The sequence below is a fragment of the Gymnoscopelus microlampas genome (assembly GCF_963454915.1).
Source record: "Gymnoscopelus microlampas genome assembly, chromosome: 13".
NCBI classification, from domain to species: Eukaryota; Metazoa; Chordata; class Actinopteri; order Myctophiformes; family Myctophidae; genus Gymnoscopelus; species Gymnoscopelus microlampas.
The window spans coordinates 28,205,546-28,219,726 of NC_139950.1; the positions used below are offsets into that span (position 1 = coordinate 28,205,546).

The following is a 14,181-nucleotide window of genomic DNA, read 5'->3' on the forward strand; positions in this document are numbered from 1 at the left end:
ACCATCTAAATTAAAACATTTCAAAAACACGCCATACAACTGTGCTCACAGTCAAACTCAACGACAAAATCTCATGACTTCTGAACATGTATAAATGTTTTCCCATCTAGTTCTGTGTCTTCCTCTGTGACTCCAGCCACCCGCATGTCGTCTCTCACCGCATCCTTAAACCACCGCTTTGGCATTTGGCCTTTCGTCAGTGCCACCGTTTCCAAGCCGTACAGCCTCATGGCTGGTCCCCCTACCGTCCTATACATCTTCCCTCTCACTGGTATCCTTCTGTTACAAATAACTCACCCTGCATACAGAAAAACATCACATGGATGCACCTGGGACATATCAGTGTTGTAGCCTGGGGTTGATCAGTGTTTCGGGTCTCAACATGGGTGGTGGGTACGCAACATACACCCTCGCCGAGGTGACCCGGGCTGGGGTTTGTCAAGCGCCCGACTTACATCCCAGTAGCTACCCACGGTCAGTCCTCTTAGGGCAAGACAGGGCCTCTCAGGCTGCTTATCTGGGGCTACTCTACCAGGACTGGGGGAGAGCGGAGGATATGGCATGTGGAGGGACTAGGCTCTGTGGATGGCCTCCTGGCCGGGCTCCTCCTTCGTCTCACCAGGTCCAGGACCTGAGCGTTGCACCAGACTCCCCTGTTCTAAACATTTAATTCTGGCGTGATGGTTTCTTGGGCCGTGGTGGTACTACAGGCTCCACTTGCAGCTTGCTTGAATAGCCCTCCTTAAAGGCCTCACCGTGGATTTGTTGGGCTTCCTCCTCACGGAAGACACAGGCTAGGGCGCTAACCCATATTGCTCCCGGATGCTGTCTACATTCAGGCTGTCAACCGTCTCTCCAGTGGTCACCAAACTATTCCTGGTTGTCACATAGTCTATTCCTATGAGCCACTATGCATAGAATAACACCGACACTGTCCTCCATCCGTTCCCTCAAAGTACTCCTTCCATTTTCTCAACACACTGTCTTTGGTTAATAGAACATTTCCAGCCATCCTTCATCACCTTAACCTCTTGCTCATCCTTCCCATCTCAGTACCTGTCTAAACAATCGGTGCAGGTCCTTTTCTCCCTCCTTGGTGTCCAACCTTTCATACAACTTCTCATACTCTTTTCCTTAACCCTCACCACTGTTCTCTCCGCCTTACCCCTTATCTCTTTGTACTCCTCCCTACTTTCTTCATCTCTCTGGCTGCCTTTCTTATCTCCTCCCTGAGCTCCACAGAGCATTGTTCTTTCTTCATCTTCACACCTAACATCAGCTCCCAGTACCTACCACAGGACTCAAGCCATGCTACTCGATATGCTGAGTTGGCACCTTCACCGTAAATGGTAACTCCTATTTGAAAATGTTCAAAACATACTATGGGAGTGCTTTTTGGTGATTTGGTAATTTACCTCAAAGAATTATAGTCAGAATTATGCAGAAATGCAAAAACAGTCACATTTTGGCAGCCATCTTGAAAAAAATGGCTGCCATCGTTGATTTATGACTGGCCCGGTGTCCTAAATCGAAGTGTGATCTCCGAATATGATTTGTACCAAATGTCTCGATTGTATCACCATTTGAACAATTCTCCCAAAATATTGCTGTTAACTAGGCCACTCCCATTGAAACGCCCCCTATTAGGCAATTAGCATGAGCACACCCACACACCTTCATATTCACATACTTGAGCAACATTTCAGCCTACTAGGACAACAACTAGGAAGATTTGATCAACTGCTGGTGGCCATTTTGAAAAATGGCTGCCACGCCCACCAGGGTGAGAATTTGTGATGTCCCAATATCCAGTTTTGTTCCCAATATATCAATGAACACTTCTGCCAAATTTGGCGCTTTAATCGTAAAATTGAACGATTAGGCGGATTTCTTGTGCCACGCCGCCCCACTATTTGGGTAAGATTTCAACGCGATCACAGCCCCATTGACTTCCATTATAAAATGAATGTTCAAATTTCAAAAAGTATAAAACATATGTGAAGCTCCGGACAGTCACACAAAGACAAACAGAACCCCGTCATAGACAGCTAGCCTCTTGCAGAGCCACACCGTAAGAATTGTGAGGCACTTCCTTGGCCTACTGGAAAATTGCACAAAAAGTTGGCGCTGATCAGTGTGGTTTGCAAGATTAGCCCCGGAATCACAAACAGACTCACAGACTCTTCTAGACTGTGCGGCCCCCTAGGAGCCACATCACAAGAACAGAACAAACTGATGAAAACAATGGTTAAGCTGTGTTGTAAGACTACTGGTGCTACCATTAAGAACCTTCAGCACATGTATGAAGTGAGGGTCATCTCAATGGCACAGAGACCATTGTTTTGGATCTTCAACATCCTTTACACGTTGAGTTCCAGATACTTCCATCAGGGCAGAGGTTTAGTCTCCCCAAGGTAGCACTAACAGATACAGATTGTCTTTGTTCCCTCTGCTATTGCTTTTTTAAAGAAACTATAACCCTGGAGGTCATCGTGTCTCCCATGATTCATTGTGACAGTGTGGGAGATAAGGATCTTGTATTGTGTTTGTGTATGATGTATTGTAGGGTATGTATTGTGTTTATCTACTGTCTGCAAAGAAAATTGCCCCTCGGGGACATTCAAGTTTTACCTTATGTTTTACATCAGCAAAATGTAGCCTGTAAACAGGTGACCAAATGATAGGATGAGGATCAGAAATTATCCTTTAACCACTTAAACCCTATGTACTTTGTTGACAAGGGGGCCCCAGGGGTCTATACTTGGTCGCTTCATTTTTCTCCATCTGCATCAAATCTCTTAATCTCTGAAAATAAATCTATGGTATGTTTGTTATTTGTACGAAGGTGTGATGGTTATATGGTATCCATAGCAATAAGCCTAAGTGTCATTCGGTCCCCCAGCAATGTATGCGGCAGTGGCTGTGAACATGGTAGGGCTTATATGAAATTATATAATTATGTATATAGTATAAATATTTTCACAAATGTTTTCGAAATATTTGAAAATATTTTGCACATTGTAAAATGTGCCATTTTTTCCCTGTCCATTAACATCTATGAGAACAACAAAACTTTCAACCTTGACACTGATATGTGTCTTTCTGAAGACAAGCTGAACAATAGGAATATGCTTTTAACAACAGCTTATGCTGAACAATAAATCTGTTGGCTTAGTTGGATTTGTTTAAATTGCTTCACCTATATATATTAGTGTGAATCTGCAACCCATGCTGTTGCACAGATGTAATAAATAATGCATTTTATTTGGCAGTTTCCATTGTAAAAACTAAAGCAAAGGCTCAACCATGGGACAATCAACAAAACAGACCTTTGTAACAAAAGCTTTCTTCTACATAAGCATGTTTCCAGTTCTGAAGGAGCCCTGCGTTATGGAGGGCATTCATACAGTAGGCAGTTGCGCTTCAAGCCCAATCTCATAGACAGACAATTACAATGTGCAGGGCTTTTTTTAGATGTGATGATTGCATGTGATTGATGATTGATTAAAATACTTATTAATTAACCTCTTTTTGATAAACAATTACAGACAACCACTACCCAGGAGCAATTCATCTCTGATGAATTGCTCTTTTATAAATGGCTTTTCCATCTAGAGTTGTGCTGGTGGTTCTGAGTGACAGTACACAAAGGTCGGGGGACTTTGACAGAAGAGCGGAGAATTAGCTAGACACTTTTCGCTCATACAGAAACTTAATTGGATCCCTCGTGCTGGTCGGGGAAACCAATTGCCTTGACAGTGTTGGGGAGGCAACCTAATTGGCTAGGTTAGGGTCTGTCATGGGGGGGAGTATAGTGCCATCTGGGTCACAGCAAACCGTTAGATAATCCTGGAGTCTCCCTGTTCCCTGCTGTTTCTCTGACAACTGCTGCCAAGTCTGTCTGTCTCAGGTCTGTCAGTGGCTCCGATAGAGCCAGAGAGAGACATTTATGCTGCAACAGCAGCTGAAACCATCCGCTTCTTCATACAAAAGGGCACAACCCTACAACACATGGCCCACAACACATCCCCTGATAGTCAATGAACGAAAGTGAGTGTGAATGTGAGTGTGTGAGTGTGTGTGTGTACACATCTTCTTCCCTCTCAGGAATAAAAGCCCATGTCTTAGCCACAGACATTATTGCTAATAAATGGTGTTAATAGAAAACCCTTTTTCAAGAGTGGTGAGGAATTAAGTGCAGTTGGCACCTTCATTTTCTTTAGAAGAGAAGACAATATCGATCTGAGGGAGATCAGTGCCAACTACCACACCAACAGACACAATCCAACGAGATACGAGAATGTGGTTTGAAAACTAATGTGTTGCATGCATGCACATCAAGGTAAACTGGCAGTGCTATCTGACAAAGGTCGTAGGAGGACTGAAACGTTTGCTTTTTAATTCACTTTGAGCACAGAGCACAAGATGAGCATTATAAAATAAAGAAAAATGATTTTCTTAAAGTCTGTCTAAGGAGTTTTCCTTAACTTTTATGCAGTGAGCGAGTCTCCTTCTGCCAGTTTACCTTTATGTTTTTGAGACCACCGCACCTGCAGTCAAACTTGACCAAAGGACATAAAGGGCGCAACAGTTTTCCCTGTTCTTTTATGCATGCACATCATGCATGTGTTGGAATGAGTGAGTTGGAATGGGTGCAATTACAGTTCAGCTCCTCAAAGTGGAGATTTAAAACATGGCCTCAAGTTTCTAAGCTGTTTTTAATGACACAGAGCTGGAGAGAGTTATTTCAAAGCTGCTGCATTCACTTATGTCTTGATGTAGGTGTACAATCACAGCATGCTTCTTTCTAACATTCTAACATGGAGACCCTTTTTATTAGCTTAAGCATATCAACTGGCAACATGATTATCCCAACCAAATGCTCAACTAACCCAAACTAAACTAAATCAACACACAAGCAGCCTGAAAGTCTGCACTTGGCACATGGTGAATAAAATAAAATTATTTACAACCAATTCCTTTTGGTAGGCAGAAATACTGTATATGCTAACCATCCCCAACTTTAATACTACTGTAGAAGACCCTGGCACTCATCAGTTTCCTACATGGTTAGTACATAATATATTTGAAAATACTTTGTGATATTAAGTTGTGCTTGTGAGCTTTGACTGTTGTTTACATATGCTTCGGTAATGTAATGGTTGCACTGATATCATTTAATTTAATGTGTTACCATTTGATGTAAGGTACCAAGTTATCTCATAGCTAAATTTCATCTGCAGTCCTGCCTTTCCATGAACCTCAACCTTTACCATAGTCTTGTGTCTGTTTTTAAGTGTGTTAAGTGTGGGTTGTCGCAGTACCAAAATTCACTGCATGAACGTCATACAATGCAATGAAGAGTTTATGGTTCTGATTGAATTCCAATTCATACCGATAAAGCTATATAGCTAATAGCAATGTTAACCAAATGAACAATGAGTACGTAGTGAATATTATTCCATTTTAGTTCAATAAGTCAGAGGTGGGTGACCATGTCACCTTGGTAAAAGCAGGGAAAGGCAGACAAAGAACAGTCTCACCAAAAAAAACAGCTGACAATAAGCCTTCTGTTTAAGAGTCTGGCAGGGCAAGATGACTGCCAACAGCTGCCCAAAATACACACATACACACACCGAAACCCCCAAACCCCGCATTCAAGGCACGCAAGCACACAGCCGCATTGACACACAAACCCTGCATATACCGATCTCTCTCATTCACACACACACACACACACACACACACACACACAGCTGAGAGTGATTGGCAATCCCTAACATCCTGCCAGGCGACAAATAAACTAGGCACAGTTCAGTTGGGCTCTACGTTGGCTGTTCTCTTAGCATCAGTCCACCCACAACAGCTTTTGACCACAGAGGAAGGTTCTCACACAAATTTGTTTACAGTGTTTTTTAAGATAAAGACAGAGCTCCCATTGAATGGGAGTTTTGAAATGAACAGCTGTGTGTATGTGTGTGTGTGTGTGTGTGTGTGTGTGTGTGTGTGTGTGTGTGTGTGTGTGTGTGTGTGCGCGCGTGTGGCTATGTATGGTTCAACTTAACTTCATGACTTCATGTTTATGCTTCAGGTTGGGTTCTATTTAACTAGTTTTGTCCAACATGATGATTAGAACTTGCTCCTTGAACCTGCACTAGTCAGGGTTCACACACTTGTCATGTAATCTCATGAGGTATATGAGTGGATCACAAAACATGCCTTCTTCCATACAAAATGTTTTTCTCTAAAAGCCTAAGATTGAAATACATTTTCCAAACAGTTAAATTGGAAAAATTCAAAGTGCAGTGCATAATCAAAGCTATACTAAGTGTTAATCTTGTTCAGTTTCATCTCAGTAATCTGCAGACCCACAGTTTCAAACTACACACTAGTTTGTCGAAACAAAATCCTCAGCACTGTAGGCCAGCCGACAATATTATGGCTGTTAAAAGAAACAAAGAAAAAAACAGAGATTTGTCCTTTTCTAAACATCCTACTATAATCCTACTATCCTACTATCCTACTATCCTACTATCTAACTATATAAATGGCGACCAACTTCCGCACCCTCGGTGTCCACACCCCACAGCTCTGTTATCGACTAAACAACGCACCGCCAGACCACATCTCGCCAACTGACTCGCCACGCCGGCCGCGCTGAATTTACACCTCGCGTAGGGGACATCTCACTGCTCACTACAGCTTTTCCACCGCGCAACATAATTAATTCTACTCACCAAATGTCGGACAAAACGGAAGGGGAGCCAGCTTCGTACCCTTTACCGTGCGCACGACCTCATCACCACAACAGCACGCAGCCGCTGCGGGTTTTTTTTCCTTTTTTTCCAAACTTTTTTTTTGGTCACCATTTTCTCCAGGCACCATTTCTGGTGTAACGTCGGGTGTTTCTTTTCACCAGCCAATCACCTTTCACGTTGCCACGTCCGTTGCCACGTCGCGCTGACGTACGCTAAACAAGCGCTGCCGTGCGCACAATGCAAACGAGCCCAAAGGCGCGCAAAAATAAGCCGACCATTGCTTAGACACAAAGTCAGACCTGGCAACGCAGCCTACGCCAATCATGTGTGAGAGATCTACAAGCTATGGGGCAGAGACGCCACCGTATCTTAGCAACAACTACAGCGCTCACTCTCATTGGTCGTGTCACGCTAACAGCAGTCTCCAGACAATGGCATCGCATACAGCTTGCTGTTACTGCTGTAGCCATCACAGGCAGTTGCAGCACGACGGACAGGGCGCTGTGATAGCTGCCATGTCGCTAACGCTAACCTGGTTGTCATGCCTGCAGCGGCTGTGCAATCACTTTGTCAACAATGCACGTTCGTGTGGTGAATGTCTATATTGCTGCTCAGTTCGTCCATTGTAGATGGTGTATGTTTGTGTGTCTCTTCTGGAGAACTATGTCGCTCCACAGCAACTACAGTAACTAACGTAATGGCAGGACCGCCCCGTGCAACGCATGTTAGCCTGCATTATGGTCATGTAGTAATTTCAGATAATTTCGCTCCGATTAGAGCAGTGTTTATCAACCCTTTCACGCCGCCCCCCCCCCCAAATACACGTACTTGATCTGGGACCCCCCCATTCTGTTTGACTCCGTTCCACAAGTAAATATTGTGAAAATAGCCGATCTACAAGCTCGAAACGCCTCACGTTGAGAGGCTTTGTAAGCTTGGAGATCGGCTATTTTCTACATGATTGCCTCTTTCTTACATTCTTTGCCAATGTGGCCGATGTTTTCATAGCATACTTTATTGACTACTTCTGTTGCAGAAATGGCCATTTCCTTTACTTTCGGTTTTTTATTGTCTCCGCCAGGCCGAAAGGCATGGCGCAAGACTATGTTTCACCCCCTGTCCGTCCGTCTGTGATAGCTAATCTCTCACATCGTTGACTTGATCGCAGCAAAATAACAGCCCGATGTGGAGAGTCAGTGAGAGCTGGATAAACGACGTAAAATGTGTCAAAAGGAGTCTGTACGGCTGTCGATAAATGAACACATGACGTCGGTGGGAGAGGAGATATTGTGTCTTTTGGACAAACAGCAGCGTGGTGCTGATGTTTGTTGTGTGAAGCAGCTTAATGTCAGAGTGTTTGTGTTGGAGCGCCTCGGTGCGGCTGCAGAGTTCATGTGCAACCTCTTCCAGAGAGACACAGAGACACTAGAAACTCTGCTGGGGAAAAAAAACACTGCTGGGCATTGACTTTCCTATGGACATTGATCTACACACTGCAGGTATATCTGCTACACACACAACATCAAACTACACACTGCAGGTATGATGCAGCGTTTGCATTACAGCCAGCATGCCAGCGTAGTTCCCATATGGTTTCAAGGTGGGCTAAACCATATGGACCCCATGTCAGCAATGTCAGCGGCATCCACTTCAGTCCCAACTGCGATGCCCATGCAGGCTATAAGTAGCTTCTACCTGGCCCTTACGTGGGCCCCAACTAGCCATGTTTATGTGGGACCAAGGCGGGTCCTAACTGGGTTTGCCCATGCAGGCTTTAACTGGGTTCTACCTGGGCCCTAGGTGTACCCTAACCAACCACAGTGCAGTGCCCATCGCTCCAATTGTTGTGACGTCAGGGCTCTCAATACTGCACATTGGTGGAGGAGGAGGGGCCGCAGGGCGACCGCACACATCGCTGAACCAATGGTAGCCCACGGATGTTTCCTCTGTGGATTTACAATCTGCCCCTCTATGCCACATATCATCCGCACTACAGGGTCTTCACTGACCGAGCCACGGCCCCACTGACCCTCATGACGCTACGCCACTTAAACGTGCGGCAGCATGCGCTGGGTTGCCAGGTTTGCACAGCCTGCGCCAGAAACAAGCAACCACCTTCATGAAATAAAAAAAAACACCCAAATGGTCCGCAATGTTCCAGGGGTGTCCCCGCGCGTCCCAACACTCCACAGGGGGGTCAGTGGACCATCAGGGGGTCCGCGGACCCCCTGTGGACCCCCTGAAACATAACAAATATTATTTCTTCAAATTTTTTCCTTTTTCAAAAAAACTTTTCCACAGTTTCACTCCGGCGATTTGGGTCCCCCAATATACACACGGCCACGCTGGGCCCCGTGCGCGGCTGGGGTTGAGGGGGGCGTAGCCCCCCGAAACTCTAGTCCTACTATAATCCTACTATAATTCTAGTAACCTCTGTAGTGGTGCGTGAGTGAAGCTACCCGGTTCTCCTCAGTGGCTGGACCAATTGCTCTGATTTTGCACACAGCCATTGACCATTACCATCTGAACTTAACTGTGAAGCCCGTTTTTCAATTTCATCAAATCTCAGCTTCTTATTAGCGTTTATGTGTCAAACAATGTCGCCTCCCGGGTTGCCAGATCATGTGCGCATATCCCCCCACGGATGCGTCGACCGGGTATGGTCTAGTCATACTATAATTCTAGTAACCTCTGTAGTGGTGGTGAGTATGTGAGTGAAGATACCCGGTTCTCCTCACTGGCTGGACCAATTGCTCTGATTTTGCACACAGCCATTGACCATTACCATCTGAACGCAACTGTGAAGCCCGTTTTTCAATTTCATCAAATCTTAGCTTCTTATTAGCGTTTTTGTGTCAAACACTGTCGCCATGGTTACGGGGCTGCCCAGCTATGGGACGAACTGCCTCCCGGGTTGCCAGATCATGTGCGCATATCCCCCCACGGATGCGCTGCGCCGACCGGGTATGGTCTAGTAATATTAATTTCAACATTTGACAAATGTCTACAGTCTTCCATTTCCAAGTGCTTGTTGACCATGTTAGCTCTGACATTTTTCTATGACATATCTTTTATTATAATTTTTTGTTTTACTGAATGGGTTTTCGATTGGATAGATACTTGTTGCATCTAATGAGACTACTATATCGTCGTTGACGGGTGGAAACTGGAAACCTTGTATGTCCAAAACTGGATACCCTACGAAGTAGGGTATTCATTTACTAAAAGAAATGCATAAAAAGTTGAAATATGGAGATACAAGGTTTCTGCCCGAAAGCGACGAAATAGCATCTACGGCACTCAGTAAGCATTATATAATTGAAAATGCCAATAAAAATATTGTTTAAAAAAAAAAAAAAGCATCACAGACAGATGTAAGCAGGAACACTCGTCAGTGGGGGTTTGAGGAAAGTCAGGGGAGATGAGGGTGGTGTCTCCACAACTGAAGATGATTTGCAAAAGATATTGTTGGGCAGGAGGTGCAGTCACCTGCCAATCCCTGTCCCCCTGGGTTTAAGTTGACGATTAATTGTCACACAAATAATTGCGATTAACGATTGGTTGGTTTTTAGGCTTCATAATCACAAATAGCACAGGGCAGATACGGTATATGTATATATTTTTTTAGATATTTTTGGGGGATTTTTCTGCTTTTTATCGATAGGAACAGTAGACTGACAGGAAATGGGGAGAGAGATCGGGGGGGGGTGACACGCAGCAAAGGTCGTCGGGATCGGGAGTCAAACTCGCGACACGCTGTCAGGCCTAGGTGCCCAGACGGTTACGCCAACCGTCCGGGCCTGCAGAGGGCAGCTATGACAAATAACTTAAATATACAAAGAAAGTATTGACATATTTAATCATTTTATACATTGCAGAAATAGCTGATCTACAAGTTTACAACGCGTCACGGCGTTTGTAAGCTTGTAGATCTGCTATTTCTGCTTTTTTTTATATTTCCAAATGTGTGAATTTGTATTCATTTTTTTCAACATGGAAACGATTATAACGATTATGCAAAATGAATTGCGATTTATCTCAAATAATTGCGAATAGACGATTATGTGATAATTATGACAGGCCTACCACTGGGTAGAACAGACCACACAAGGTAGAGTAGAAGAGAGCAGGACAGGAGAAACATGCATAGAAATGATTACATCCACAGTACAATCAACACTTCATACCACACTACTTTACAGCTTTACCCAAAGCGTGTCATCATGACCAATGGATAGTAGAGCAATTGACCACATGGAACACACACATGGAATCCATTTTGGTCTTATGTCATACTCTGGTGTGGGAAATCCTACCCTGGCCGCCGGGTGTGATATGGTCAATACTTCTCAAACAGCTTCAACCGGGACCCCAATTTTACATTGATCGTCAAGTCAGACACTGTAGTAAACAACGCAATATCCTAACTAAGTTGCTATTTTCTCTGATCCTGACAGATCCTCTCATGATCCAATTTTTCTATCCTGTCCCAATTGGTTCAGAAACATTTTCCAGGACAATAGACTCCCGAGAGCACTGCGGTACCAAAGAGTGACCGACTGCCAACACTGTCATACTTGTTTAGATTCAACATGGAGATAAAGCTAATAGCTCAACACATCTATTCAATTGTGGCCTGAATTCAACCCTATGCCTTATGAAAACAGACAATTTATGAGATTTGAGACGGATAAAATGAATTCAAATGGGAGAAGAGGGCTTGATTGGGCTATCTTGCCATGGAACAGAGAGCTTACTGCCAACATAAACCTTAGCAGTAGTGCTGATATGGGGGAAATGTGAGCAGAGTTGTGCTTGTGACAAACGGCAGCCAGACAAAGGAACGGAAAACTGTCCACCATTCTACACGTAAGTGTCAGTCACACACTGGAGAGCCAGAATGATATCATCTAAAGCCATATAAAAACATGTCTGTCAGCCTCTCTCTCTTTGAAAATCAAAAAGACTGCAACTGCCTCTTCCAGTGGCAGGGAGTCCATCAGTCTGCTGCAGATGACACTTGACATTGTGACATTCCAGCTGGCTGGGGAGGGGGGGGCATGACGACAACAACGACACTGCTCCATGCAATCAACTGGAAGCTGATGAGCTGCCTGCCGCAAATGGCTGCAGTGCAGAGCTCCAGACGCATTAGACTGTAAACTAACATGTATTAGCAGTAGCAGCACATACAGTAGCAGCCTATATATGGATAGAGGTTCCTAAAGCAACAAGCCATTGCACTCAAAAATGTCAAATATATTCCAAAGCTAATCATCTTATTCCATTAAGACCGGGAAAGCATCGGTGTCATTTAAGATTTCTTTGGCTATTCAAAAATAGCAGATATGCAAGCTCATAGCGCGGCACTATGAGCTTGTAGAAGCGATCTGAAATGTGTATGTGTAACTCAAATCTTTGCTTCTGGGGGTCCCTGGAACAAAACACATATCATTTTGGGTGGTCCATGACATGAAAAAGTTTTGAGAACCACTGATACAGAAAAATAACCCTGTTAGGATTTAGGAGACATTTGTAGAATCGGCCTCAGGTCTTGACTCTTGATGGATTAAAGCCCATTTCTTGTAATACTGAGGTTGAGGGGTGGAGTTCTGACATCATTTCTAAGCATGACAGACAGTAGGTGGGACTCTGCAGCCCCTGGGGCCAGGCTGTGTTGAAGAGTCCTCCTAGCTCCAGTGGTTTCAAACAATAAGTGTGTGAAAGTGTGTCCTGCAGATTTCTGACCGTGTGACCTGACCACTGACCCCAACATGAGGTCCATTGTTTCAGGTATGTATAGACAGTACGCCCCAAAAGATGACATACTACTAGGTACATGCATACATAGCCTACAATATACATAGTAGACAAATAAATGGAATTCTTAAACACTTACATCTCAAGCATCATCTCGTTCAGGTAAATCCCATCCACTAGTTCAATATATTCTGATAGATAGGTGCCATCATTTACGGTCACCTGCCCGACTGTCTTGGCCTGTAAATAAAAAAAGGACAATGCAAAATGTATCAGCCTGGTACTCTTTATAGAGCAGTGGTTCTCAACCAGTTTGACTCGGTTCCACAGATAAATATTGTACAAATATCTACAAGCTCATAACTATTTTCACAATTTTTGCCTCTTTCTTATAATATTTGACTATTTGGCCAATGTTTGACCAGTTTTTATAGTATAGTTTACTTTTGATGCAGTAATGGTCCTTTTCTTTTCTTTATTTTTTCCTTTTTTTTTTATTAAATTGTCACTTCACTGTCATCTGGGGACCGCCCCCCCAAAAAAATCCCTCCTGGGAGTCCCGAACCACAGGTTGAGAACCACTGAAATATATATATATTATTCAGGGGCACTGTCATTAATGAGTGGGCTTAGAGACACATTGGAAGGGTTAATTAGGGGCTCTTACCCATGAGACCAGGGGCGTGAGCATAAACTGCTCCAGCAGAGGGGTAAACACCTCGGTTTCCATCATTCTCCAGTGCAGAGTCTCTTCTACAAATTACAGATGGGGGGAAAGAATTCCTCACAGATTTGTGTTTTTTCCTCCGTAGTGTGACTGTGTCCCCCTCCTTCCTCCAGCACGGCGTCGGGTTACAATCCACTCATGTGTTTGATTCAATTAAACACACACTCATTTTGACAAGACCAGGACAAGCTAATAATCACTGACAGACCTCCGCTTTGTTTCTTCCAAATGTAGGGAGGGACACGACACGCTGTAATCCACAGTCTTCTGGTTTGATCCCGATGCCAAAATCCACAATCTTCTCGTTGATCCCAGTGCCAAAGGTACAATTAGGAATCACATTTTTCTAGAAAGCACCATTGGCTATATTACAAATTCAGCGTTGCGGCGGCTACACGGATAAGGTTGACCTACCTACAAGGTTGCCCACAGGAGACCTGCACGCAAATGCCGTTTTAAACTAAAAACTGAGCCACTGTGGTACAGTAGGATATCCACCAGGCAACATCCTGGAAGAATCTCGCAGACTAGATTCAATGAAAGAAGAAGATATCCTTTTAGAAATGGATAAGAAGATATTAAGGCTCGAATTAAAGCTCCATGGTTTTAATTCCTGGCAATGAAGACCAACGGCTGGATGATATTCCTCATGGTGTTCATTCTGCTGTCCATTTCCTCCACTGTCTCCTTTCCAACAGACCAACGGCTACTGCAGATGATGACTGACTGACTGGCTGGGGGCAGAACGATAGACGTGTGGAACCGCCTCTCTCTCTCTCTCTCTCTCTCTCTCTCTCTCTCTCTCTCTCTCTCTCTCTCTCTCTCTCTCTCTCTCTCCGATTTACTGGCGAAGGTCACATTTGACATTTTCTTTTTTAGATCATTAAAATGTGTGACACATATACATTTGGATTTGGACAAGTAGCAGCTGTATGC

General features: G+C 44.1%; 1 protein-coding gene across 4 annotated transcripts in view; it reads right to left on the bottom strand.

Annotated features, from left to right (window-relative positions):
• The window catches only part of ccdc88ab (coiled-coil domain containing 88Ab), a 105,472-nt gene extending 91,526 nt beyond the window's left edge, over positions 1-13,946 (bottom strand). For all 4 annotated transcript variants that reach the window (XM_084076749.1, XM_084076751.1, XM_084076748.1 and 1 more), the window contains exons 1-2: positions 13,186-13,946; positions 12,658-12,758 (exon numbers count right to left, since the gene is read on the bottom strand). In XM_084076749.1, coding sequence (XP_083932875.1) covers positions 12,658-12,758; positions 13,186-13,251 — 167 coding nt within the window. In that variant the 5' untranslated portion in view covers positions 13,252-13,946. The remainder of the gene's footprint in view (positions 1-12,657; positions 12,759-13,185) is intronic.
• Positions 13,947-14,181: the final 235 nt, after the last annotated feature.